Raw genomic sequence first — 26566 nt, 5'->3', positions numbered from 1 at the left:
GTGTGAAGAGCGGCACCTGTGTTTGCTCAGCTGGAGCCTAAAAAAGTGAGGGATGCCAGTGTCTTTCTAGGACTAGCACAGAGAGAAGCTTTCCCCTGTGCTCAGGGCATGGAGTGGCTTGGCTGTGCCAAACTGAGGTCAGACACAAGCACTGGAAGGCTGGAAAGGAACCAGAGGCAGCAGGGAATCCGTCTGGAAGAGCTGCGTGTCCCAGTGCATAGGAGTGTGTGAAGGTGTCTGTTGGGAGTGTCCCTGGAGCTGTGCACATCCTGCCTGCAGAGTGGTTCTGCTTCAGCTGCAGTGTCCCATCCTTCCAGGTACCCTTTTCCACCCAGCTGTCTCCTGGAGCAGCATCAGCCCAGGCAGTGTGATCGGTTCCTCCAGCTCAGGCTGCCCCAGAGTTTCCCTGCAGGCACCCATTGCAGGGTGGCTCCTCGAGGGAGCTCTCATCGTCTGAAGGAAGGCTCCTGGGGCCCTCCCTCCTCATTGCCAAATTTTTTCACCCAGCTGGGCTTTCTTCACACACAGGAAGGGGAGTGTTTGCAGTTTGTTGTTAATCCTGTGCTGTCAGCAGCAGCTCTCTGTGGCTCAGCAGGGCTTTTGGCTGAGTGTCAGGTCCAGATCTGAAAGCTGCAGGTGATGCCAAGTGTCCCACGTGGCCCCACGAATGTGCCTAGCCCGTGTATCTCTTCCACAGGCTTTGAAATCCTAACCAAGCCCTCTCTGTGCACACAGTAAAGGTGGTTGTGCCTTCTATCTCAATTCCACATGATGTGGGCACAGAGAACCAAAACTTTCCCAAGACTCATGTCCTGGGTGTCTGGTAGGAGTAACCAGAGGAGAAGAATGGAGATCACCAACTCTGGCTCTGAATGGGAACAGATTGGATATGCTGCTCCCTTCAAGGAGGGATGAAGATCCCATCTGTGCTGGAGGCGGAGAAAAAGGTTGTAAACCTTTTCCATGGAAAAACAACCCAAACACTCACCCTCCCTTACTATTTCCAGGGCTGCGTTTCTTCTCAAAGCCAGCGTTTTCTGTCCTCTTGCACAACATGTTTTATTCCATCCATTCCTTCTGTGCCAGCAGGTCCTGCTCAGCAGCAGAAATAAGGATTTCTCTGGAAATGGTCACTTCACGCAGACAGCCAAAAGTTACTGGAAAGAAAAACTTTGTATAGTTTGGAGAATGGTGGGAAAAATGGGCTGTTGAGTGCAGGCAGCCTGGTGCCTGCAGGATCTCCCCTTCCCCGGAGTGGCCCAGAGATTGGGATCAGCCACCACGGGCAAAAGTAACAGAACAGGCAATTCCAAAAATGAAATCCAAAGTTCTGTTGGAGTTTGGAAATAGAGATTTAAAGGCATTGCAGGGCACTCCTAAAGCGGCGCTGCCATCACTGTGCCCACCTGTCTCATTTGGCTTTCTTGGCTGCATGCACGCCGCCTCGCTAATGACGATTACTTTAGTGCTTGTAATTTTGCACCCTGGGAGTTTGGAAAGAGCCTAGCTCCAGAGCGCTTCATTTCCCAGCCCTTCTGCTTCCTTGCCTCCAGTTTTCAAGGCTCAGGCTGGACCTCCAGTGGCACTGCAGCCCGTGCAGGCTCAATTTCCCCTGTCGAGAGCCCTTCCAGGGGTTAAACCGAGCTGCAGCTCCCAGCTACAGGGAGCCTGCTCTGCTGTGCCTGCTTGTCCCGGCACCAGCTCACTGCCTGCTCCTGCAACGCTCTCCCGGTCTGGGAAAGGGAAGAAGAGTTGAAAAGGAAAAAAACCCAACCAAATAGCAGATTTGGACGTGGTTTGAGTGAAAGTGCTCGAAATACACATTTTAATAGAAGTGTGGAACGTGAGTATTGGTATTTCACCCTTTCCCGAGCACGCTCTGGATGCCCAGATGAGCACGAACGGGCGGCCAGGCCTGGCTCCTCCAGCCTCCGTCTGGGAAACCCAGCACCCCACTCCACAACTTCCCAAAGGCAGAGAAACACGACGACTGAAGGCAATAAACGCCATCTCCACCTCTTGTTTTAGCGGAGGGGAACGCTGACTAAAGCCGCGGGGGCACCGGCTCGCCGGGCTCCCTCCCGCCGAGAGGCCTTTCCCTCACACCCCCCTGCCCGCGCCCCCCCTCCCGCCGTGGGCGGTGCGGCCGTGACGATCGGCACCGCGGGGCCAATCCGCCCCGGGGGGAGTTCCCCCTCCATTCAGGGCTGCTCGCCTGCGCGTTGAGGGTATGTAACAGCTGCTTCCCCCACACACACTTTCCCAGTTTTGCCCCCCTTCACGGGAATCGCTTCCCAAGGGGCGGGCGGGCGGGCACCTGAGGGAAACGACGGGGGGGGGCAGGAGGGGAGAGAAGCGCGCGCGCGCTCCGGATCCCGCCGGCGGGAAGCGCGCGACGGGCGGCGGGAGCAGGCGGGGGGGGAGGCGAGTGACTGAGTGTGTGCGCGTGGGGGGAGGAGGGGGGGGGGGGGCCATTGCCGCGGTGGCCACGCCCCTTCCCTCACACGCCATTGGCCGCGGCAGCTGAGGGCACCGCCCCCCGCGGCGCGCACCGCCCACGGCCCCCCCTCCTCCTCGGTGCGTGCGTGCGTGAGTGTGAGTGTGTGCGAGTGTGCGGGGCGTGTGCGCGAGCGAGTGTGTGCGTGTGCCGTGTGCCCCCCGCCCGCACGTGGAACCGACCCGCCCCACGTGGGGCACCGCCATCCCGGAAGTGAAGGGGTCGGGGACAAAAGGCAGCGCCGCGCCGCCCCCGGGCCCGGGCTTCGCCGCCAAGTTCCCCCCCTCCCGCCGCCGAACCGGTTGGCGCCGGGGCCCAAGGCCGTGGGGGGGCGACAGGGGGAGCGGCTGGCGCGGGCCGCTGCCGCGATGTAAACATTCCACAAAAGGGCTCCCCAGAGAGGGGGGCGTGGCCTCGCCGGTGGCGGGCGGGGCCAATTCGCCGCGTGGGTGGGCTTTCTCCCCGTGACGGCGGCGCAACCCCGCTTGCCGATTGGCCGGCGCTTTGGTCTGGCAGCCAATAGGACGGCGGGGGAGGCGGGACGGGGGCGGGGCGCGCTGCTTATACGGACATTTTTCTTCGGCGGTCGCTCCCCCCCTCTTCTCCTCCCTCCCTTCCTCTCCACATCCCCTTCCTGGGGGCCGCGGCCAATAGGGGAGGGCCTGGTGGGCGGGGCCAGCGCTCCCATTGGCCGAGAGGGAGACGGGCGCGCGTCTCAGCCAACGGGCTCTCGGGGCTCCCCCCCTGCGCGAGGAGGGGCGGGATTTCCCGGGGAACAGAGAAGCGGGCAGCGCTCCGCCGCGGCGGCCGACAGACGGTTACTCCATCTTACCCCCCCCGCCGAGCCCCCCGCCCCCGCCGGGGCACCGGCGCCGCCCCCGCCCGCCCCCCCCCTCCGGGAGGAGGGGCGCGGGGACCCCCCCTTCTCACTGCGCCGGGGACAGCCCGCCCCCGCCGCCCGCCCGGGAGGTGCCCGCCACCCCCAGACCCTGAGGAAGACCCGGCCGCTGCCAGGGCCCGCTTCGAGGTAAGGAAGAGCGGGGCGGCGGGGACGGGAGGCCGCCGGGCCCGGGGCCGGCCCCCTCCGGCGATCCGTAGGGGGCGGGGCCCGGCGCCGGTGCGGCGGCGGCGCGGGGTTGGTGGGGGGGGTGGGGGGGGCCGGTCGGTGCCCGCGGCGCGGCTCCCCGGGGACCCCCGGCCCGCGCGGGCGGCCGCGCGTCCTCCCGCCCCGCCCCGCCCCGCCGGGGTGTCCCGGCCCCGGCATGGCGGGAGCGGCGGGCGGAGCGTGCGGCGGCCGCTGGGCGCGCTGCGAGCCGGGCGCCGCCTCCTCCCCCCGCCCCTCTGCCCGCCCTCCGCCCGGTGCCGCTCCCGGGCTGCGGCGGGACCGCCCCCGGCAGCGCTCGCCCGCATTGCACGGCCCCGGTACCGGCCGCACCGCGCGCCGGAGCCGCCGCCGGGGCTCCCGCCCGCCCGGGGGGAACGTTCTGAGAGCCGCGGGGGGAGCGCCGTGCTGCTCCGGTCCCGGTGTTCACCCAACTTCCCGGCGGAGCTGCCATGGAAGCGCTTTGCCCGGCCGTGCCCCCCCGCCGGGATCCCGCTCCGGGATCGCCGAGGGTTCCCCCGTCGCTTTCCGCAGTTTTCCGGCTCCATAGCACGGCTCTCCGAAAGGACCTGTTGGAGCGACGCGTAGATAGATGGAAACCCGAGAGCTCCTCGTGCACCCATTAATTTTCCAGCGGTTTTGATCTGCTCGTCCTCCTTGCATTGGTATTTCATCCCCTTTTTTTAATTCTTCAGCCTGTTGTACATCCAAAGAAAATACTTTAGAGTTGTTGGTGTTTTTGGGGTTTTTTTTGATAGCAGGAGGTTGGTGGAGTTCAGGTGGCTGTAAAAGTATCACCGTGCTTTGTGCCTGCTTAACTAAATCCTGTTTTTTTCTGCGTTTTCCTGGCCTGGGTTCAGAATGAATTTTAACAGTCGTTATTTGTGTGAATAACACGGTAGAAGTTACATCCCTGAAGAAATCTATTTATTTAGACCACTGAAATGAAACAAAGTAAGTTGTATCATCTCTATTTTAAACTAATTATCAAAGGCATCTCCAGCTGTGTGTGGATTTTCAGTATCCCACGCTGTCCAGAGGAATCTAAACCTGGTCTATGTGTTAAAGTGTAGCTTCAGGCTGACATAACACCTCATGTTTCTCTTTTAACTTGTTGCTTTTAGTTGTGCTAAAAGGTGTGGGGTCAGTAAACAAGTGGGAGATGCCCAACTTAATTCAGCACAGCTGTATCTCACTGGCTATTTTCCACTCCTAACTTGTAAATATTTTTAAAAATACTGTTTCAGAAAAGTAAATATTACTGTATAGAAGTAACTATATAGTGCAGTATTTTAAATTAAAATGGCATTTTGTTTTAATATACTAATTTTTAAAGCATCTGTAAAACCTCCTTCATCACGTGAAGTGCCTTGGCAGCCTGGTGTCAGCCTGTGCTAGATCTCCAAGGACAGAAAACCGCTTTTTAAGGTTTTAAAACCACTTTTTTTTTTTTTTTTTTTTTTTTTTTTCCCGCTGAGGTAAAGTTAGCAGTTTTTCACATGGGTACGCTCTTTGCAAAAGGAAATCATCCATTCTCCCCCCAAAGTATCTTATCCTCATCCCTCCCACCTTCTGCTTCTGGTGAAGACACATGGTCTCAGCATGAATTTGTTTGAGATGCTGCAACGTAATCGTTCATCCAGAAAACTAGCACTGATTTGCTCAACTTTGGGGAAACTCTGGCTGATTCAGGCTGGTTTTGTGAGCAGTGTGGGGAAGGGGGATGCTCTGCCCCTGCCCCAGCCTGGATTGCCAGGGGAGCCCTCTGCACAGGCTGCTGGCACGTGTGTGTCTTGGGGCTGGGAGCATCGTGTTGGAGTTGGCAGGAGAATCATTTACGTTTCCAGGATTTATGAATCGTTTTCTGTCCAGATTGCTGTTCTGGACTTCTCCAGCATTGGAAAGCTTTTATGGCTGTTGGAGCTGGAGCAGAAAAGAGCCCAGTAATAGCTGTCACTTCAGCCTGGGGTGTGCTTTTGGGAACTTGCTACTTTTTTCCAACCCCGCTGGGTCTTTCCTTTTTTCATTTGATTAAATAAAAGAATTCTGATCATTCTCCCTGTGCCTGGGGTAGGTGCAGTCGGGAATGGGGCAAAACAATGCCCTAAGCTCTGTAGAGCATGTTTTGAATCGTGTCTGTGTAGTGGGGTTTTTGGCAGAGCAGGGATCAGTGCCTCACCAACTTGTCACCCATCTGGACGAGTGGGGCTTTTTTGTGTCCCATCTGCCTCTTGGTGAGTGCTGTTACGGTGTCACCTTGCAGAAAACTCTCCCAGCTGCTCCCAAAGCTTCAGGTCGTGCTTTTCCAGTACCTTTTTCTAAGGATGCTTCTCATTTCATGCTGGAATGATGCTCTGGTCCTGGATGTGCCTTTGTGTAGTGTGGCCAAGGGGTTATTCCCGTGCTGCAGGCAGGGGATCTGGGCTGTGTGGCACCATAAAAACAAAGTGTAGCAGTGACTGCTGAACAAGCTAGGTCATGTTCTGGAAGTCGTGTGGCTGGGATAGCAGCGCTGCCGGAACCTGAGCCGGCTCCTTTCCAGCAGGCACTGCCATGTGCTCCTCCATAATCCTCTGTGGGATGTGTCCTGCAGGACATCCGTCACTGTTCCGGGAGCAGAGCGCTTGCTGCTCCAGACTTTTGAGTCCTCTCTCCCTCGAAAGAAAACATTTTAAAAAGCCCTCACATGTGTTGAATAAATCCTCTGCAGTTCTGCAATTTCCCTGCAGTTTTTCAGGGGGACCAAAACACTCTCCTAAAAGTGGATCTTTTTTGTTGGGGAAGGTGGTGTTTATCCACAGGTGTGTTGGGTTTCCAACAGGTGTCGAGGCAGCGCACCTTCCCAATTTGCTTTCTTCCTAGTCTCTATTTGACTTTTTCTTTTAACTTTACCAGCTGATCTCTAATGCCAGAAGACCCTGCTTATCTGGTGGGAAAACCTGCAATAGAAATAAAGGAGATTTTTGAGATATTATGTGGTAAAATGCACAGAGCTGCCGTGCCTGAGCTCTTGTGCCTCTGTTGCTCCCGTGGAGCAGTGAGCAGGCAGGAGGAGAGCCCTGAAGTGTTCCACCAGCTGAATCCAGCCTTGTCCCCGCTATGTTCCTTCTCCTTCTGTGTCAGTACTGCCATTCCTCTGCTTTCCTCAGTACCAGAGGGCCTTTATGTGCCTTTATGTGTCCCACTGGCTTATGATAAGAGGCAGATGGATGGGGAAGCCCTCTGATGAAGTTCTGATGAATTCTAGCTGTTACTGAGATGCAACATACCTTTTCTTAATTTTTCCTTTGCTTTACCAGCTGAAGATCCTGTGTGTGTGTGTGTCTGCCTGATTCAACCTGCCTGGTGAGCTGGGAGGTGGCACAGGTGGGAAGATCCAGAGGTGTGTTCCCATGCAGTGTCTTTTTCCTGCAAAGGGGAACACTAAAGACCTCAGGAAAAAAACCCAATAGTTTTCATCCTCCCCTGGATGGAATGAAGTGTGCTCCTTTTAAGGAGTTAAAAGGGAGTTTGGGTAGAAATGCTGCTGGGGAAAGGGAATTCAATTCTTGACTTGGTCTGCTCAGGTGGAGCGAAGATCTCCTACATGCATCCTGTTAATGCTTTTAACAAAGGAAAGTACCTGAATTTTGTGACTTACTTTCAGTCCCTGCTGTATTTTGAGGGCTTTTCAACCCTCAAATTAAGGTTACAGATAATGCAGTTTGAATTGAGGCTCTCTAAATCTACACTTCAAAGTCCATGAGGGGATGCCAGAGATGTGTGCTGCATTTCTGAGATGACGACATAAGCGTAGTATTGTTTGTAACGTGGAGGGAAAACGCTTGGTGCAAGTCTTTGATGTTGGATGCTTATTCTCAAAATACCTTTCCCTTAGCTGGGCTTTGCCATCATTAAGGAAAAATCAGTTGTTACTGAGGCTGGAAGCGGGTGGAATTGCCCCTTTGAGCAGCATGCTTTGGCTAAATCAGTTCAAAATGACATGGCTACTCTTGGGATTCATCTCATTGTTCCTTCCTCAGTTTTTTGGTGGGCTGTGGGAGGGGTAGGGCTTGCTGCAGGACAGATCTCTCCAGCTTTTGAACAGAGGAGATGGGTGGGAGATGCCAGGCCAAGATTAGCAGGACTTCAGTGAGGGAATTAATGCATTTTGGGACCATTCAGCATCATCTCTCCTTCTACAGGCTGCAGACTCGTCACTGTTCTGGTGCTGGTTTGCTTTCCCCTCTCTGTAGAGTTTGAGTGATGGTGGATGCAGAGTTACTATCACTAGTCTCTGTCTAGGTACAGCAGAGCTTTGAGATTCTCTCTGCTAGGATTAATAAAGCCTGTCAATTAGCAATCTTCATTAAGGGCTGGTTTGTTGTGAGGCGCTTTTACTCAGTGGATTGCAGACCCTTGGTAAGAGTTAGTATGGTGTTATCTGGGAAGGTTGACTGGTGCTACTGACTATTACCTATATATATGTACACACTCATATTTCCATATTTAATACAGAATTTCACAGTTGAAGTGGGTCCAGTGCTTGGATAAAAGCAGAGTCCCAGCTCAGGTGGTGAAGGTGACGGAAATTCAGAGGGAAGATAAACCTACACGAGCTTTACTTTTTGCTTTTTTAAGCAAGTTTTAATATCAACGATACAGCAAATTAGATTTTTGGAAGATTGTACACTCGGCCTGCAAGAATCAGGGACTTCAAAAACTGACGTTCATGCTGCTGGTGTATGTGTGTGATGATGGATCCTTGGTGCTGTCATGATTCCCGTGGCATCACAGGCCAGGAATTGTGGTAGCTTCATGGGGAAAGTCTCAGCCAGCCTAAGGGCACACGAGGCTTCCAGCCATCTCCTGCCCTGAAACAGCCTCTGCTTTAGGGGCTGGTGAGCCCATCTGAAGGGGTGAGTGTGGAGTGTTGCTTTGGGAAGTGAGACCCAAGGGTGGGGCTCTGGACATCCATCACACCACGTGGATCTGCACACGGTATTGAAAGGGTGAGGGGAGAACCAGCCTGGGAGATCAAAAGCAAGTGGCAGGACTGGCTGAGTGTTTAGAGCAGGAGGGTGTCCTACACCAAGCTGGGGAGTAGGTTGTAAATAGCTGCCACCAAAGCTTTGCCCACACTTTACTCAGGCACTCAGCCATTGTCATGCAAACTCCTGGCCAGCTCTGCTCCTGGCTGGATGGTGTGGGGCCGGATTTGCTCAGTTTAGTCCCAGCCTTATTAGCATAAACGGTGTTTTTGCAAAGTGAAATGTGGTCTGTGCCTGGGAGAAGCAGCTCCATGAGGGGAGTAGCTTCATGTGAATCTTCCTGGCTCTTCATTTATCAGCAGACACCAGTTGGAAAGACACCATTAGAAAAGTGAGCTCCGGGAGTGTGTTCCTCTGCTTGCTGAGCGTGTGCTGGGGGTCAGGCTTACTTAGGGTTTGTAACTTGCAATTAAGATGCAGTTGATGAGCTTTCCCCTTTACTTGGAGCAAGGAGTCCTCCTCTGCTTCCTGTCTGTGACCTGCTAGGTGATTTAGGGACCTCTTGAGAGGTTAAACTTGAAGAGTAACTTCAAAAGTAAATCAAGTCGTCTTCCTTGTTGTCCTACCCTCTCCAAGTGAAAGGAGGGACTAATAGAGTTTGTATTGGATACTGGGAAGACATTTTTTCCTGTTGAGGGTGGGGAGGCCCTGGCACAGCTTGCCCAGAGAAGCTGTGGTTGCCCCATCCCTGGAAGTGGCCAAGGTCAGGCTGGACAGGGCTTGGAGCACGTTGGGATGGCAGGAGGTGTCCCTGCCCATGGCAAGGGTGGAATGAAATGATCTTTAAGGTCCTTTTCAAAACAAATATTTCCAAATATTTTCTGTGTTGTGTCATGGAGGGGAAAATCTGCACCTCTGTCTTAGTGATTCCTGTTTCCGTATTTGACGTGAGATGTTAGTTAATGATCTTTGGGTTATTTGATTAATGACAGATTTAGACTGTGAAGAGCTGTCCTGACTTGGTAGATGGGAATGGGCTCACTTGGCTGCTGTGCCATTATTCTGGGGGAACGTCATTCCCTCTCATTTATCCATGTGCTTGCCTTAGCAGTGAGTGTGTCTTAACTGCACTGAACTGCAAAGGCCTTGCTTTGGAGAGATCCTGAAGCAGAAGAGCGTGGTTTCACTGTTTTCTGTACTTCAAACATCTTAACAGGATGCCTGTGCTTTTGATAAACAGCAGATAACATCTCAAGGATGGCATTAACTATCAATGGACAGAAAACAGCGCTGGAATTTGCTTGCAGTAAAGAGTACTGGGGGGACTAGTTCAATCCAACAGAGCCAGGAATTCATGGCTCCTTTTGGAGTGGGACAGTGGCAGAATGACCTGTCAGATTTGAGGTGAAATCAAGTTGCAGAAAAGCAACGTGAGGTTAGGCAGGAATATGAAGGAAAATACAGGGGAGTAAGTGAGGGAGCTGCTGGTCTGTGCTCCCTGGCAGGCTGGCAGGAATCCAACTTCTGACTGGGGCCAAGGTGCTGGCAGGACCACAGGTATGGCATGTGGTATCCAGAATACTCCTGGTGTAGAGCAGACCTATGTTTTTCCCTAAAGTTACACATGAAATGTGTTTAATACATTAAATACAGAACACTTTGGGGCTTTGTAAGTGACTTCAAACTCTGATTATGCATCCTGCTTTTTTCCCATGTTTTAAAGCACCTCTCACAGCTGTCATCCTACCTGGACTGTCCAAGAGGGGTTATTTTTCTGCCATCTATATAAATGGTGTGTAGGTAACACATTGTGCTGTGTTCAAACACCACGTTCATGAGCTTGGCATCACTCAGGCTCTGTGATGCTTCAGTTAGCAACATCCTTTCGGTGAGACTGAAGAAATCATTGACTTTCAAGTTACTACAACAATAAGGCTGTACTTTTTGTGGCGAGATACTGTTGCATGTTTTATGCTGAAAGCTAAGTCTTGAACTCCATTTCCCATCTCAGGGTACCAGATAGAAGCTTACTCAAGCTGCTGGTGGCAATCTCTGCATCACCCGTGCTGGGCATGGGGGTGCCGGATCGATTCCCCACTCTCACCATTCTGCTTTTCCCAGGTTTTGTGGTGCTTCCCGAGCATGAGTTCAGCATGAAGCGGCGATTGGATGAGCAGGAGTCACCCGTGTACGCGTCGCAGCAGAGGCGTCTCACCAGCAGCACCGAGGCTTTCCCGCACCAGCACCGCGTGCTCGCCCCGGCCCCGCCGGTCTATGAGGCCGTGTCCGAGACCATGCAGTCAGCCACGGGAATCCAGTACTCCGTAACTCCCAGCTACCAGGTGTGTGTGTGTGCTCAGCCTTCGGCTCCCTGGCCAGCCAGCACCGTGCTGTGGCACTGTAGAGTTCTGCGTTTGACACGAGGTTTTGTTTTGGTAGCCAAGGTTTCCTTTAAGAAATGGATGTACGTCTCTTTGTCAGTGCTTGCTTTATTGGCTTCGTTCATGACCCAGCATTGGCTTTCTTGAACACGATTCTTCTAATGATTCTCTCAGATCATGGTCTCTGAATCGCAGAGTCAGGTTTGTGGAGGGTTTTTCCTCCATTTTTCTGTTTTTCAGCAGAAAACGTCGTTTTCTTCGTTGTAGAAGACGTATGGTATCTTGGGTGATCTTAAGCTTAACAGACTAGATCAGCATTTAGATTGAAGACTTTCAGGAAAATTGAAATGTTTCAGAGAACATTACCCCAGAGTCATTAGGTGGCACTCTTCCCTCTCTTGCCTCCTTTACAAGGAGCTGGCAGTTGGGAACAGGGAGAAAAAATATCTTTTTTAGAGTACACTGGAGATAGCTGTCAGTGAAAGAGCAGGGAAAGGCTATTTGTGGGATATTTGTCTTTGCCGTATTTCTGGCATGTGTAATCTTCCACACTTGTGTTGCTGATGAGCTGCTCTCCCTGTCTGGTGCCACAACTTCATCCTTGCTTCTGCAGAAAGGATATTCACTCTGATAGTGGTAGCAACAGAGCTGGAGAGCTGCAGGCAGACCTTTGCAGGGGCTGGAAGAGAGTGTGTTGGTACTGGCAGTCCTTCCTAAAAAGAACTTAGATGGACCAGCAGGCAAACCTTATTCTGTTCATGAGGATTAAATTAAGTGTGTCCCATCTAAAAGAGGCTTGAATGGAAAACAGGATTTGTGAAAATGATTTTCCAAATTGAAACTTTCCTGGTTTACGGTATAAAGAAGTCCCGAAAGTGCATGCTTTTTTTTTTAATTTCCCTGGTTTTCTAGGGGAAATACCAAGCTGGGTTTTCCCCTGAGCCAGCTGATGCCAGAGAGCCACAATTTCACTTCCAGTACCCAGACTGAATTACCAAGAATGTAGCAGCCCATAAAGATTCATTCACTCAGATTATTACTTGTGACACGTAGGGAAAGGAGAAAACCTTGAGAGATGAAAAATATTTCATTTTACCATCCTTTTTCAGGTCTTTATATCAGGGGACATACTGGACAGCCAGTCTGGGGACAACCTGTGTTTGGAATGTGCTTGCAGGCAGGGCTTTGCTGTATTTGGAGGATGGGATGAGAGTTGTTGAGTAAAATTCTTAGCAGTCGTGCTTAAAGCTCCAACCAGCTGTGTTCTGCTCCCTTGGTTGTATGCTGTGTCTGGGAAGCCAGGGAGGCTCGGTGGCCGTGCCTGACCGTGCTGTTTGCCTTGGCAGGTGTCGGCCGTGCCGCAGAGCTCGGGCAGCCACGGGCCGGCCATCGCCGCCGTGCACAGCGGCCACCACCACCCCGCGCCCGTGCAGCCCCACGGCAGCCAGGTGGTGCCGAGCCACACGCACCCCACGCCCCCAGCCGTGCCTGTGCAGGGCCAGCAGCAGTTCCAGAGGCTCAAGGTAATGCCAGCAGCTGCCTGATGTCAGCCATCCTTTCCCAAAATTCCTTCTGCGGCCATGTCCCTTTTCCGATCCATTTTTACCTCCTTCCTCCTCTCCTTCCTCCTCTCCTTCCTCCTCTCCGGAATCTGTTGAATGCAGAAATGGACTTCTCTTTCTGCTGAAGCCCTGTTGTTTCACACACCATAATTAAAAGAAATTGGACTCACCAGGAAAAGATTTGTGGTAGGGAGGGAAAGGAAAAGTGTATTACTTAGAGTATTTGGATGAATGGGTTAAATTACCAAAACATTTGGTGCTTTTCTGAACACATGGCATATGTGGGTGGTTGGGTGGGAGTAATTTGGGAGTAAGGAAGGCTCTATTCTCAGATTATGTACTGTAAAACCCTTAAACAAAGAAAAGTCCACCAAAAATAACCCCTTTAAGTTGCTACATTTGGAGAAGGCACATACATACAAACTGATGCCTGTTTTAGCTTCTTCCAAATACGGTGTGAGTCTTTTCCAGTTTTGGTGGAAACCACTGCCCTTTCCTTTTACTGAATGCAGAAAACTTCATTTCTACAAACCTCTGAAAACCAGTTTCAAAAAGAGTGTTTCTTCCTCCCGGTGAAATCCATGGAAAATCCTTTGCTGGTGCAAGGTTGGGGCTGTACATGAGTCTTTCTTCCTTTGCTGTAGTTTAATTTCAGACTGAAGAGAGGTCCCATGGTTGGCTCTTGCAGCTGCTGAGTGCATGGCTGGGCTGCTGGAGGCACAGGGACCCAGAGCTCTCTCTTTAGGCCGTGGCTGTTCTTCCAGTACCTCTGAAAATTGGTTGTTGGTACACGAATCATGAACCTCTTGCTGTTTGAGGTGTAAAACAATCTGCCGCCCACAGTTGCCATTTTCGAAGCCCTTCGATGTGGAACTGAAATGTCTGGCTTTTTGAGAGAAGTGCAAGCGTGTACCTGGCAGACATCTACTACACTGAATATGTCATTTCCACTTTCTGCTTATTCTTAGACTTCCATAATAATTTCCACAGATGAATGCAGGAAAAATACTTAGTGTAGTTCTGTTTGTCCTAGCAGTCACTTCAGTGATGGCAAATTTGGAGTGTGTTTGGTTTGGGGGTTTTTTTGGTTTTTTGTTTTTTTTTTTCTGAGTAATTCTGCTGATCTGTGTTGATTTTTTTTTTTTTCCCTTTTTATCTCTTTTTGTTACAGTTTTATCTTATGGGCCAGGAGTGGGGAGTGAGTACCTCTTATTCAGACAGTGCTGGTAGTACACTAACTAGGTCCATGAGCTTTTTTTGCTCCTTAATTCCCTGCCCAGGCTCAGGGCTAACAGCTTTGTTTTCAAATAATGAGTGTTTTACAGAACAATGGGAGGTGAAATTAAATCTTCTCTGCTAATCTAACCTGTCTGGTCTGTCTCCAGGTGGAGGATGCATTGTCTTACCTTGACCAGGTGAAGCTACAGTTTGGTAGTCAGCCACAGGTCTACAATGACTTCTTGGATATTATGAAGGAATTTAAATCTCAAAGGTAACAAACTGCATTTTGCTTCTTCCTTCCAGGTTAGAAAGAACGTGTGTGGACATGGGAGCACAGGGCAGGACCTGAATTCTGTCCTTTATACACAGAATAACACACTTGGACAATGATGTGAAAGCAGTTGTGTGCTTCATTTTCTGAAAATGCAATGCATCTCCCTTCGTTTATACTAAATCTCTGCTTAGAGTGGGAGTTCACAAGTTCAGCCTTGATAGCTGATTCATTTGGCTGTCTGGTTGTCTGCCCATTAATAATGGTCAGACTTGGGACTGGATCTCGTGGATATAAAACACTGTCTGAGCTAATAAAATAATGCTAATGTCACCCTCGAGTTCAGCAGTGTGTTTATAGGACTCAGTTTTGCATTGTTTCATAGGCTAGAGGTGATGAGGGAAAAAAATCTAATGAAAGATTGCTGTGTGGAGAATCTTGTCCCACTGAAAGGTCCCGGGGGATGGTGACATTGTGATCTTCTTCCTTCCCCAGCATCGACACTCCAGGGGTGATCAGCCGTGTGTCGCAGCTCTTCAAGGGCCACCCAGACTTGATCATGGGTTTCAACACCTTCCTGCCACCTGGCTACAAGATTGAGGTGCAGACCAATGACATGGTGAACGTGACAACCCCGGGGCAGGTTCACCAGATCCCCACGCATGGGCTGCAGCCCCAGCCGCAGCCGCAGCCGCCGCACCCGTCGCAGCCTTCGGCGCAGTCGACCCCGACACCAGCACAGCCAGCACCACAGCCCACACCTGCCAAAATCAGCAAGGTGAGAGAGAGGCTTTGGGTGACCTGCACTAAGAGCACAGGGACGCTGCTGCTTCCAGCTGAAGCTGGTGTGGAGCTAGAGTGTGAAAAATTAACTTCCGTGCTGATTTTTCGTAGTATTTGTGAACCTTCATGTGTTCCCCTTCTGCTGCTGGATTAGTTTTTCTCATTTTCAAACTTGAAGATGCAGTCATAGTTAATTTGACAGCAATTCAAATAAGCTTTCCAAAACATAAAGGGTTTGGAAAAGCCTTGTTGCTGGCAGTGGGGAACTGAAAGACAGTCAGAGCATCTGGTAAATGGCACACACATTATTCAAGAAGTGATCCAGCAACCCTAGGGAAAAGGTTCCCAGTTAAAGCACTGGGCACACATTATCTGCCTGCTTTTGTGTATATTGTCTTAGACCTAAAGGCCCAAGAAATTGCCCATAAAACAGAGGTTGTGATGAAGATGTTCTTTTTGGTGTGAAAGTGTTTGTGTTGTTTGAAATGCTGGAGGCAATTAAGTCTTTAGGACACCTTCATTTGTTATTTGGTGGATTCTGCATTGCTTGAAGTCTTGTTTTCAGATTGAATGGTTTTTGTAGAGAGGTCTGGTTCAGCTGTCAGCTGGAAGGGTTCAGGAGTTATTTGCAACGACTGAAGTGCAAGAGTTTAGCAAGATGACCATGATGTTGCCCCTAGGTATTGGTGTGTGTGCCCAAAACAGAGACCTTTCAGTAACAAAGCAAATTTGTCTGTGATTTAGATATAACCCAGATGCTGCTATCCAAAAGATGTATTTTATGTGAAACAGAAGAGCATAATAGACGTTCAAGGAGATTACTCCAGATAAAATATTGTGTATTTTAGCCTCAAAATGCAAAAATATTTCAGAGCCTTAGAGAGGGAATCTCCAAAGTTTCAAGGGTTAATCCCTAAACTGTTAGATACCTTTTCCTTTAGCTTTTCCGGGCAATTGCTAATATGCAGTTAAAAAGAAGCAGGATTTAAAATGCAGTGGTTAGCTGATCTCTGGATAAACATTGTTGGGACATGCAACTTCCTGCTCAGAAATGGCAAACAGAAACATGCTGAAAGATTTGCCAAACTGGAGACTGCAGATCATTCCAGAATGAATTTGCCTATGCCAGATTTCAAGGATTTTTTCTGAAGAAGTACATACTTTCAGTAAATTTGTAGCAGTCTCCTTTTTAACACCGTGGGATAATTGATTTTCTCCCTGTCAGCCTGCAAAATGTTGAGCTATCTTTGCTGAAACTTTAAAATGAACCTGAGGGACAGGCTAGACAGTGAGGTAAGATGTCCCTACCAGGCAGGTAAAGCAGCCAGCTGAGCAAGGACCTTGTACTAGGATATTTATGGCCATCCTAAGACAGTTATTTACATTCTCAGTCCTGAAAACTCTGTGTAATACAAGTTTTGAAATGTAAAAATGTGAGGGGATTAAGTACTTCCATTTCTATTTAAAATTGCCACCTCAAAACCAGATTTTCACCTGGCTGTTTGATGTCCATTGAGACTATTCAAAATAATTACTCACTGCCTGCATTTTGTTTCAAGAAACTCCAGTTTTCCCTTGCCATTGTCTTTATACATCCCACATTTTCTTCACTAGTACCAAAGTGACTTGCAGTGTTGGAGGCAGCCTACCTATGCACGTTGGCTCTGTTAAGTTTTTTGGGGTAGTTTGTGTCTCTTTGCTTCAGTCCAAAGCAATTAGCAAGGAATAATCTTAAAAACAGCCGCTTGAATTGCCCAGGCGTTTTGTCTCCTTGATGCAGTTTAATCTCTGCTGGCCCACTAAATATGTACCTATCCTGAAGTGGGTTAAAAGCGCATTTATCTCCAGCGTGGAGGGGTGTGCTGCTGGCTAACAGCAGGCTGTGTTGTCCCCAGCCATCGCAGTTGCAGGCTCATACTCCTGCCAGCCAGCAAACGCCGCCGATTCCGCCGTACGCGTCGCCGCGCTCGCCGCCCGTGCAGCCTCACACGCCCGTGACAATCTCTCTGGGCACCACACCATCCCTGCAGAACAATCAGCCCGTGGAGTTCAACCACGCCATCAACTATGTCAACAAGATCAAGAATCGGTTCCAGGGACAGCCAGACATCTACAAAGCCTTCCTGGAGATTCTCCATACGTATCAGGTGAGTGTTGGAAACGTGAGTTTGTGTCTGTGTGTGGTTATTTCTCTTGCTTTGCTTTGGAGGGGTGTCCAAAACCTGCATTTGGGTCGTCTTCTGTACTAGCAGTGGCCAGCAGATAATCATAGACTGGTTTGGATTGGAAGGGGCCTTAAAGTTCATCTAGTCCGACCCTTTGCCATGGCAGGGGCACCTTCCACTAGGTCAGGTTGCTCCAAGCCCCATCCAGGCTGGTCTTGAATTCTACTTGAACTAAGCAAAAGTCTGGCAAGTTAAAAAGATTACATAGCAGTATGAAGTAATAGATTTCAATTCATCATCTTTGTTTGGAAGTGTCTGAAATGCTTGTTTAAAAACTGGATTTAGTGTTTTTCTATGAGCACGTGCCAGGATGAAGCACTGTGGCCTTAGCTCTATGTTAAAAGCAAAGAAACCACTTCCTTGGTCAGTGTCTTACTGTCCCAGGGCCTGTTGGGAATTTAGGATGTGTTTATAGTAAATATAAGTATAGATATTTAGAATATGAGTCATGCTATTAATACAGTCTGATGCTTTACGTAAGGAGCTGAGACTTGTGCTGTTTCATTATTTCTATCACAGAAAGTTGGTTTTACTTTTTCTTTGCCACTTGAATAGTTTGTGCATCCTTTCTTCTGACGCTTCTCCTCTTTCCTCTGGCAGAAAGAGCAGCGTAATGCCAAGGAGGCAGGAGGGAACTACACACCAGCTCTGACAGAGCAGGAGGTCTATGCCCAGGTGGCTCGCCTCTTCAAGAACCAGGAGGATCTGCTCTCAGAATTTGGGCAATTCCTGCCTGATGCCAACAGCTCTGTGGTGAGTACCCTTGCAGATAGGATGAAATACCTAGTGCAGACTGTTCTCTATGAAGCCAGTGTCCAGAAAAATGTGCTGTTGCTTTCTTGGGGTGTAGGAAGGAGGTCAGGGGTGTAGACTGTATTTTCTGGCTATAACTTGTCTCTTAAATAACTTACATTTTAAATGCAATTGCTTTGCTTAAAGGGGTTGTTCTAAGTTGATGTTGTAACTGAAGTAAAATCCATTTATCATCTAGAGCTAGGAGGAGCTGCAGACCCCACTGTACTGCTGCATCCAGCTTTGGGGTCCCCAGCACAGGAAGGACATGATTCTGTCAGAGCAAGTCCACCAAGATAATCAGAGGGATGAAGCACATCTCCTGTGAGGAAAGGCTGAGAGAATTAGGATTGTTCTGCCTGGAAAAGAAAAGGCTCAGGGATCACCTAATTGTGGCCTTCCAGTACCTGGAGAGAGACTCTACAAGGGCATGGAGTGACAGGACAAGGGGGAGTGATTTCAAACCGAAAGCGAGTAGGTTTAGATTAGATATTAAAAGAAAAATTCTTCCCTGTGAGGGTGGTGAGACTGCCACAGGCTACCCTGAGAAGCTGTGGCTGCCCCCATCCCTTGAGGTTTACAAGGGCAGGTCGAATGGAATTCTGAGCAATTTGTAATAGTGAGAGTTGTCCCTGACCATGGCATGACATTGGAACTGAATGGTCTTAAAGGTCCCGTCCAACCCAGACCATTCTGTGACATTTTCTCTGGAATGTAGCCCTAATGCTCTTATGGGTTTGTCTCTGACCAAGCTGTTAAGTAAGACAACTGCAGAGAAAGTGGAATCGGTCAGGAATGACCACGGGGGCACAGTGAAGAAGCCACAGCTCAACAACAAACAGCAGAGACCCAACCAGAATGGCTGCCAGATCCGACGGCACTCGGGCACTGGAGCAACCCCTCCAGTGAAGGTGAGAGCCTGTGCTGCTCCCTGTTTGTCCCAGAAGGCTGGGCAGAGCAGGATGTGTTTTCCAGGTGATTTTTGTGGCATGCTGCAGCTTGAGAACATGGAAGATAATGTTTGTCTTTAAACCTTTCAGAGGTTTCCAAGCACAAGGTTTTGCCTCTGTTTTTTTGCAAACCCGTGCTGGTATCTGTTCCTGAGGGTGGGACATAGTTACTGTAATGGCTTGGGGAAACAGTTTTCATCACTTTGTTAGACATATGTTGTTTTCTTAGCAGCGTTTAATGAGGGGGAGTTGTGGAGTGTGGAGACAAAAGTCTCAGTAATGCCACAGAACAAATTTGTCCGATATTTGTAGCAAAGGTTCCTAAGGCACGTAGGAGAAGAGGAGTTGCAAAGGTGTGCCTGAAAGCTTCGTTGTAGTAGAACTTGGAGCAGATGCAGTAGAATCATGTTTGCTCATCTTTCCTGTGATAAAGCTTTTAATACAATGATAAATGATTATTCTCTCAGCAGAGTTTGCCCTTTTCAAATGACGCACGATTTGTGAGAGCACAGAGGCTTTGTAGTGCAACAGAAATTGTCCTGTGGCCAGGTGGCTTCGTGTTTGTGCATGAAGGATAAATTTGCCTCCTTTTTTTGAAGCCAGTATATCTTTCCTTGTCATGAAAAGCATTAGCAGGCATAATTGTACCATTTAAGTCCCCTTCTGCCCTTTCTGCTCCTCTTCAAATGGAGGGCACCAAAATAAAGCACGTTTTGGAGGCAACTTTCAGCCTTTCTGAGGATGGGGAAATAAAGCATCTTGCAGTAGAATGTAAGAGAGAAAAAAATTGTTGTTCTGGGGAGGTGTAAGACTTGCAGAGCTGGATGAGTGATAGGAAAATCATTTATTCTGGCAGTTTTCCACACTAGTTATCCAAGCAAGATACGCTGTGGTGTGATTGAAACAATCAGCTAGTTACAGGAAAGAATGCAACAATGTATTACAAATATTTGGAGTGGCATGCTACTTATTAACATTCAGTAAATTAACTTGTAGCACATGTTTTAATAGACTTTCCTTCCAAAAAGCCACCTTTCCTTTATTGGGAAGCACATGGTGGGCTCAGGGAGCTGGCGTTTGTGTGTGATAGATAATCAAATTGTCTCAGCTTTCTGAACACCTCTTTTATTTTTAATTACTTTTCTTTTTTTTAATAACAGAAGAAACCAAAGCTGCTTGGTTTGAAAGACCAGTCTTTGGCAGAAGCCAGCAAACATGGTGTGGGGACAGAATCTCTCTTCTTTGAGAAGGTGAGAGGCAGGATGCAGATGTTGCACGTCCTTGATGTATGTCCTTCCTTGTATACACATCTGGATTTTTATCACAAAGTGTGTGAGATTTACACCACCCTGATAACATTTCTCAGCTTGACCTCAGATGTATCCTGCGACCTCTAAGATCCATGGAGTTATTTAAGAATTTTTACCTGTGTCTTTTCCCCAAAGCGCCTTCTCCAGCTTTCCACCTGCTGCTGCTGTAATTTGTCTGAGGGAATGGGAATTTTTTCCTGTAACCCACACTCCAGGTTGTTTTCCCCTTTATGAAATCCCCGTGCAGCTGATGATGTGCGTGGCGTGTCTTGCTGTGTCGGCACAGCTTGTACCCATCCACAGCCAGCTGGCTGCAGTGGGGGAGCTGGGTTTACAAAGCACCTGATTCATATTTACATTGGGCTGGGATTTTTTGAAAATTTCCCCTCAGAGATTAATCTAATTAATTGCACAGTTGTTACCTGTTGCTGGTTTAGCACACAGATCAAGTGAAGGAGATATGGGATGTTTCCAAGTGGTACCTTGGTGTCTTCTCTGAGATGTCCATACAGTGCCTTATAGCTCAGAGGGGAGTATGGAAGGAACTTAAAACTGTCCTTTTAAGCAATATTCATGCACTGATGACAGTCTTGGTTGCTCCCTGCTGATCTGGTAAATTCTGCAGCGTGATGGGAACCAGCTAATGGTAACTGGGAACCAATTTATTGCCTGGAGGATGTGTAGGTGTTAACATGAGTAAACCTAGAAATCCCCACTGTGGAATTATAACCATAATGATGAATAACTTAACAATGATAGAGCTCAGTCTGATGTATAGATCCAACTGTTCTTGTGGGAAAGGTAATGGTGTCGGGATGAATAGTTTGGCTTCCTCATTCTGTGAAGATCAAGGTTACAGAAGGAGGGTTGTCTGTGATAATCCAAGCTGAAAGCAGGCAGAGGCTGGAGAGGAGTTACCCAGGGCGTGGGTCTCATACCCCCCACTCCCTACTTGAAATACCCTCCGGAGTTTAAAAGCAGCCTGGGTGGCTTTGTGGTGCTAATGTTGTCCATGATTCCAGTGTTTTGTAATCCAGCTGTTACAGTGCTCTTTGAAGGAATTAGTTCTTCACTTGCATCTCCTTTCTCAGAGTAATGGCCCAGTGCTGACATTGCAGGGGATCCCAGCGTGGGGGTGGCTCCCATCACGATCAGTGTGTACAGGGCAAGTTCTCTCTGTTCAACTCACTTCAAGATTTGTGTGCCTCGGTGGGAAACACAGTGTCAGATCCAGGACTCCTGGACCTCCCCCTGCTTAGTCTCACCCTGACTGCTCCTTTTTTTCCTCATCTCCTCTCCCTCAGGTCCGCAAAGCTCTGCGTAGCACGGAAGCGTACGAGAACTTCCTGCGCTGCCTGGTTATTTTCAACCAGGAGGTGATCTCCAGGGCTGAGCTTGTGCAGCTGGTTTCTCCATTCCTGGGGTAAGTGCAGCCCCTTTCCTGCTCTGTTTCTGTTGTGGAGCCAGGAAAGAAACACTCACCTTCATGATCTCTTGCACTGCCCTTTCCTATTCCTTATCCCAGAGAGATTCCCAGCTGTGTCCTGACAGGCAGCATGCAGGAGCAGTACAGGTGTTGCTTGCTGTGTATCTTCCCTTTCTAGTAGGACAAGAAAAATTATTAGCAGCCTGTTATTGCAGTTTCTTTCTCTGGAATCATGGGTTATGTCATTTGAGAAAAGATTGACTGTCTAATTACATAGGAAATGTCCCCCAAAAAAGCAGAATGCTGATATAAACTCACTAAAATTTCCAAAAAGCAGCTGAATTCTGTCACAATGCCAAAAATGTTAAGGAACTCTGTACTTTAAATAGGAATTTATGACTTCCATGATTGTCAGTAGAGTACAGAACAGCTCTGTTAGTTGGTTAAAACCAGCAGATATCCTTTCATCAACTTTGGCCAGCAAGATTTGTGTTTCTCTTGCCTGGGCACTGAATTGCTGGTTCCAAGGGAGAAGGCAGTAGGAACATAAATTGGGTTCAGGACCCCATTACAGTAGCTACTGTGCAGAGAAACTGCCCTGAGGAGCTTCCATTAGCTCTGTAGGTCCACTGGAATTAGGCATCCTGCTGATGCCTGACTTTAGGTAGAAAAGGTGCAATATTTGACAAGAAAATTCTGTACTTTTCCCATTCCACTGCCCGTGCTCCTAACTATAGGGAAAGATATAATACAGGCGGTTTTTATTCTGGAGTTGGACACTATCTTTTGCCATATAATGAAAAAGCAATGAATGACTAGTGATTCAATTAGTAACAGGTTCAGTTCATCCTATTGCTGGAGCTTTGCATGACATAAAAGGACTTGAACAAATGCTGTATTTTAGATTAATAAATTTTTCAGGAAACTTTGCAAACAGGTGAACTTGAGCCTTGCAGGCAAAGGCTTCACCTTGATTTAGGCTGCTCTGTGAAGTCTGGTTGAAGCAATTGCTTGGCACTGAAACCTTTTGCTGTGTAGTTCCAGAATTGCCTTTTGGTTTCTCTTTGCTGCCTCTGAAAAGGAAAAGGCTGGTTTAAGGTTCAAACCATTGGCAAACAACAAGGAATCTGGTCTGAGTTCACTACCAGGGTGCTTTGGGCAGACCCAGATGTGACTGTGCCATGAATGCTGCTCCTATAGCCAAAGCTTTGGTAGCTGCTCCTTGCTCATCATAATCCTCAAGCACCTTAGTTGGACCAAGAGAGCAATCCCCAACCTGATCAAATTTTTTCCTATTTGGTCAGGTTCTGTGGAAGTGAGGTTGAGCAGGGAGGGTCTTCTCACCAGATTCACAGTTTGGAGGGTTGTCTGTAGTAATCAGTTCTGGCCTCAGCATCACAGCTCAGCACTGTTTGCTTTCTTCTTAGCTCGTTTTTCACTTCATTCCTTTTATTTTAGGAAATTCCCAGAACTGTTCACTTGGTTTAAAAACTTTCTGGGCTATAAAGAGTCTGTTCACATGGAGACGTATCCCAAGGAACGGGCTACTGAGGGGATTGCCATGGAGATTGACTATGCCTCCTGCAAGAGGCTGGGCTCCAGCTACCGAGCCTTGCCCAAGAGCTACCAGCAGCCCAAGTGCACAGGGCGGACTCCACTCTGCAAAGAGGTAAGGCAGGAGCTGTGCCACACAGGAAGGCTCTTCCCAGCCTTTTTAAGGCATTGGAGCAAAACAGAGCAGGATGGGGAATTCAGTTTGTATCCCTGTGTTGGAAAAGTTCCTGGGGATGTCAGGGCACGTCTGGTGGTGATGAGCATGGAGCTGGGGCCAGGCAGCTGCCTGCTCAGCACTGATCCACACTGCTCCATGCTGCTCCTGCACCCATGTGTGGGCACAGCATCCTGGCTCGGGATCACCACGGTGCGTGTGGCTGCCCGAGGGGAGCACACCTCAGGAATTCCTGGTGGCACTCCCATAAACCACTGGATCATATCCAGGAGCTCTTGCACAGGGTGAGGCATCAGTCTAGGAATTGGGTGATGCTGGAAGCTGGCTGGGAGTTGTGGTACCCACGTGGCTTTGATGGTTGGCATCAGCTCTTCTCCAGCAGCTTTTGTGAAAAGTTTGTGTAGAGCCGTGGGGGGCAGGTGGAGAAAAATGTACTGAATAGCTCTGAGGGTTAATTACTGACATACCTAATGCTCCTACATTTTATTTATGATGTGTTACGTAGTACAACTTGTGAAAGGAACATTAAGATTGCAAACTTAAGTAGGAGATGACAGAACTGGTTTTCTGTGTGGTCTTAATGTGATCTCAGAGGTGTTTTATGAGGTAGTACGTAATTCAGTATTATTACTACCTTTATACCTAAATTCCCACTTAGCCTGCTTTCAGAGTTGTCTCTAGGCCAACTTTAAAAGAAAATAATGTTTTCTGTAGACAGATTCTCCCATATATTCCCTCAGATGCATTTTTCTTTCACCCTGAAATGCTGAATTTTTAATCCATGTCTTGCCACGTCTCAAAAGCCTCTTGTGTGATGCAGTTACAAACTTTTCTCTCTGTGAGAATCTAATGACTCAGTTGTTCAGGCTTTAGGTTTATGGAAACTGGACCTGGCTTTCAAGAATGCCTGCCAAAATCATTGTTTCTTTGCCTTCAGCCTCTTTGAGGTTGTTGTTGCTTGGTTGTTTGTTTATTTGCTTTTTAATGTTCTGCTCCCGTATTGAAAGCTGCAGGTGCTGGGTTGTTTTGTCACCAGGAAAGAAGGTGCTGGGGTATGGTTTTATACTTCCAGTTAGCCTTATTTGGAGGCAGCAACTGTGTCCAGTCTAACAGTCAGGTCTGCTGTGGTGACCACACAGTGTTGATGATGAATCACACATGGGGAACCAGCTGGTTGCAGCTGACTAATCCAAAGTAGCAGAAAAGCTCCTTTCACCTTTATTTTCCTCTTCTCTCACAAGTGTTTTCCTCACAGCTCCAGGCTATTAATTTTTCAGGCTGCCGGGGCTGTTTGGGTTCTGTCTGTTTGGGGTTGCCCTGTGAATGCTGGGCATTTTTTCCACCTGGCAATTAGGTTGTCCCATCAGCAGATGGGTCTTCAAACTGGCCAGATGTGATCCCCTTGGGCACTGACCAGGACTCTTGTTTTCCCTCTGCCTCCCTCTAAGGTTTTGAATGACACCTGGGTCTCCTTCCCATCCTGGTCTGAAGATTCCACATTTGTGAGCTCCAAGAAGACACAATATGAAGAGCACATCTACAGGTGTGAGGACGAGCGTTTTGAGGTAAATTGCCTTTCCTTGGTTCACGTCTGGAGAAGCTCTGTTCTGTGAACAGTTAGTGAGCTTGATGGAATGATACCTTCAATTCTGCATGCTTTATTGTGTCTGCCACCTGATTTTTGGCATGAAAGCTTGTTTTCTCTTCATGCAAGAAGCAGTGGCTGCATAACCACTAAGCTGCCACCCCTGCCCCTCACCTTTTGTGCAGAGCTCTTCGTTCACCCCATTCCACGTGAAATTGTTGAATGGCCAGCATGGAACTGTTGTATCTTTTCTGTTCTTCCTGCCCACGTAATGCATGAGAACCTGCATTCCCCTGTAATCATCTGCAAAGCAATATGTTCAGGATTTTAAATGACTGACATTTTGACTGGAAATGGAAGTTAGCTGGGCAATTACCTGAATCGGCACAGATTTGGCACGTCCTTTTGTAGAGTAACTGTCAGTTGTGTTCTATTCCCAGCTGGAAGATGTAATTTCCAAACAGTATCATTCTGGTAGCCTTTAAATTCTTACACAGTATTATTTAGGTAGCAGATGAAATATAATTGGATTATTTTAGAGCAGCTGAACACCAAAGTGCTCAAGCACACCTTGTTAAACAGGCGCAGCTTCTTGTTTCGTGTCACTTGAATGTTTGCCTCCGTGTTTTGTCTATTCAAACCCTACTAATACATTGTTCTCTCCAGCTGGATGTTGTCTTGGAGACCAACCTGGCAACCATCCGCGTTCTCGAGGCAATCCAGAAGAAGCTGTCACGCTTGTCTGCAGAGGAGCAGGCCAAATTCCGGCTGGACAACACCCTGGGGGGCACCTCGGAGGTGATCCACCGCAAGGCTCTCCAGAGGATATATGCTGACAAAGCAGCTGACATCATCGATGGGCTGCGCAAGAACCCGTCTGTGGCTGTCCCCATCGTACTGAAAAGGTACTCGTGGCCCCAGCACCCTGCCCCAGGGTCCCTGCCAAAGGGTGTTACACTGTGTGCCCTCCAAATTTATGGAATAGTGCGCCCTCCACAAGGCTGTACATTTGTCCCGAAAGGTTGTGGCTGCCCCACGACTAGAAGTGTTCAAGGCCAGGTTGGACAGGGCTTGGAGCAATATGGTGCAGTGGAAAGTGTCTCTGCCCATGGCAGGTAGTGGAACAAGATGATCTGTAAGGTCTCTTCTCAACCAAACCATTCCATGATTCTATTATTCTCTGAAACTAAGAAGTTCATTTATATTCTGGGCAGTTGGTGTATTCCATAATAATCACCTAGAGGGAATTACCCTCCTGAAACAAAATCCTTACAGCTCAGCTGGAAGGATATAGAGCTTTTGTTGTCTCCTTTTTAACTTTTTTCTTCCCTGGTGTCAGCACTCTGTGTAAGATAAAGGAAATGTTGTCCCAGGGCTAAATGTGATCCCTTTCCAAATCCTGTGGGCGTATGTGCCCAGATCATGTCTCTGCTATCCTCAGGTTCCCTTGTCAGCCTCCCCTTCCTCAATTAAAAGGGGGTGAGTGGATGCTGCAACTCCTTGGGGAAGGTGGAGGAGATGTATAAGCAGTACGTGCTGTTTTATCTCTGTGGGACTCCTGGTCCCATGTTTTGGAGTTCTGGAGCTGGGTGTAGCAGCCTTCCCAGGGTACCTGCAAGGTCCCAGTTTCCCTACCCTTCTCGGACTGAATCAGGGGTGCTTTGCTTGGGATGCTGAGTCAAGGTTCAGGCGTGCATTCCCAGGATACTCAGGTATCTGTGCTTTGTTCATTGTCCAAACTAAGCTGCGCCTGTTCCACAGG

General features: G+C 48.8%; 1 protein-coding gene across 3 annotated transcripts in view; it reads left to right on the top strand.

Moving 5' to 3' along the window:
* Positions 1–3375: 3375 nt before the first annotated feature.
* Positions 3376–26566, top strand: part of SIN3A (SIN3 transcription regulator family member A) — a 30395-nt gene continuing 7204 nt past the window's right edge. Inside the window, exons 1-13 of one of the 3 annotated variants that reach the window (XM_014879213.2) lie at positions 3376–3524; positions 10691–10911; positions 12297–12473; positions 13898–14004; positions 14500–14782; positions 16683–16934; positions 17613–17765; positions 18557–18715; positions 19915–20004; positions 21369–21487; positions 22949–23159; positions 24668–24784; positions 25471–25709. In XM_014879213.2, the coding sequence (XP_014734699.1) occupies positions 10723–10911; positions 12297–12473; positions 13898–14004; positions 14500–14782; positions 16683–16934; positions 17613–17765; positions 18557–18715; positions 19915–20004; positions 21369–21487; positions 22949–23159; positions 24668–24784; positions 25471–25709 (2096 nt within the window). In that variant the 5' untranslated portion in view covers positions 3376–3524; positions 10691–10722. Of the gene's footprint in view, positions 3525–4119; positions 4265–9459; positions 10912–12296; positions 12474–13897; positions 14005–14499; positions 14783–16682; positions 16935–17612; positions 17766–18556; positions 18716–19914; positions 20005–21368; positions 21488–22948; positions 23160–24667; positions 24785–25470; positions 25710–26566 lie in introns of those variants that run through there. The other 2 variants (XM_088172330.1, XM_014879211.2) reach the window with 2 other exon arrangements.

The sequence above is a fragment of the Sturnus vulgaris genome, chromosome 13 (genome assembly GCF_052056855.1).
Source record: "Sturnus vulgaris isolate bStuVul1 chromosome 13, bStuVul1.hap1, whole genome shotgun sequence".
In the NCBI taxonomy this organism is placed as follows: Eukaryota; Metazoa; Chordata; class Aves; order Passeriformes; family Sturnidae; genus Sturnus; species Sturnus vulgaris.
The sequence above is the reverse complement of the archived record's forward strand: the minus strand, read 5'-3'. Positions and strand labels throughout refer to the sequence as shown.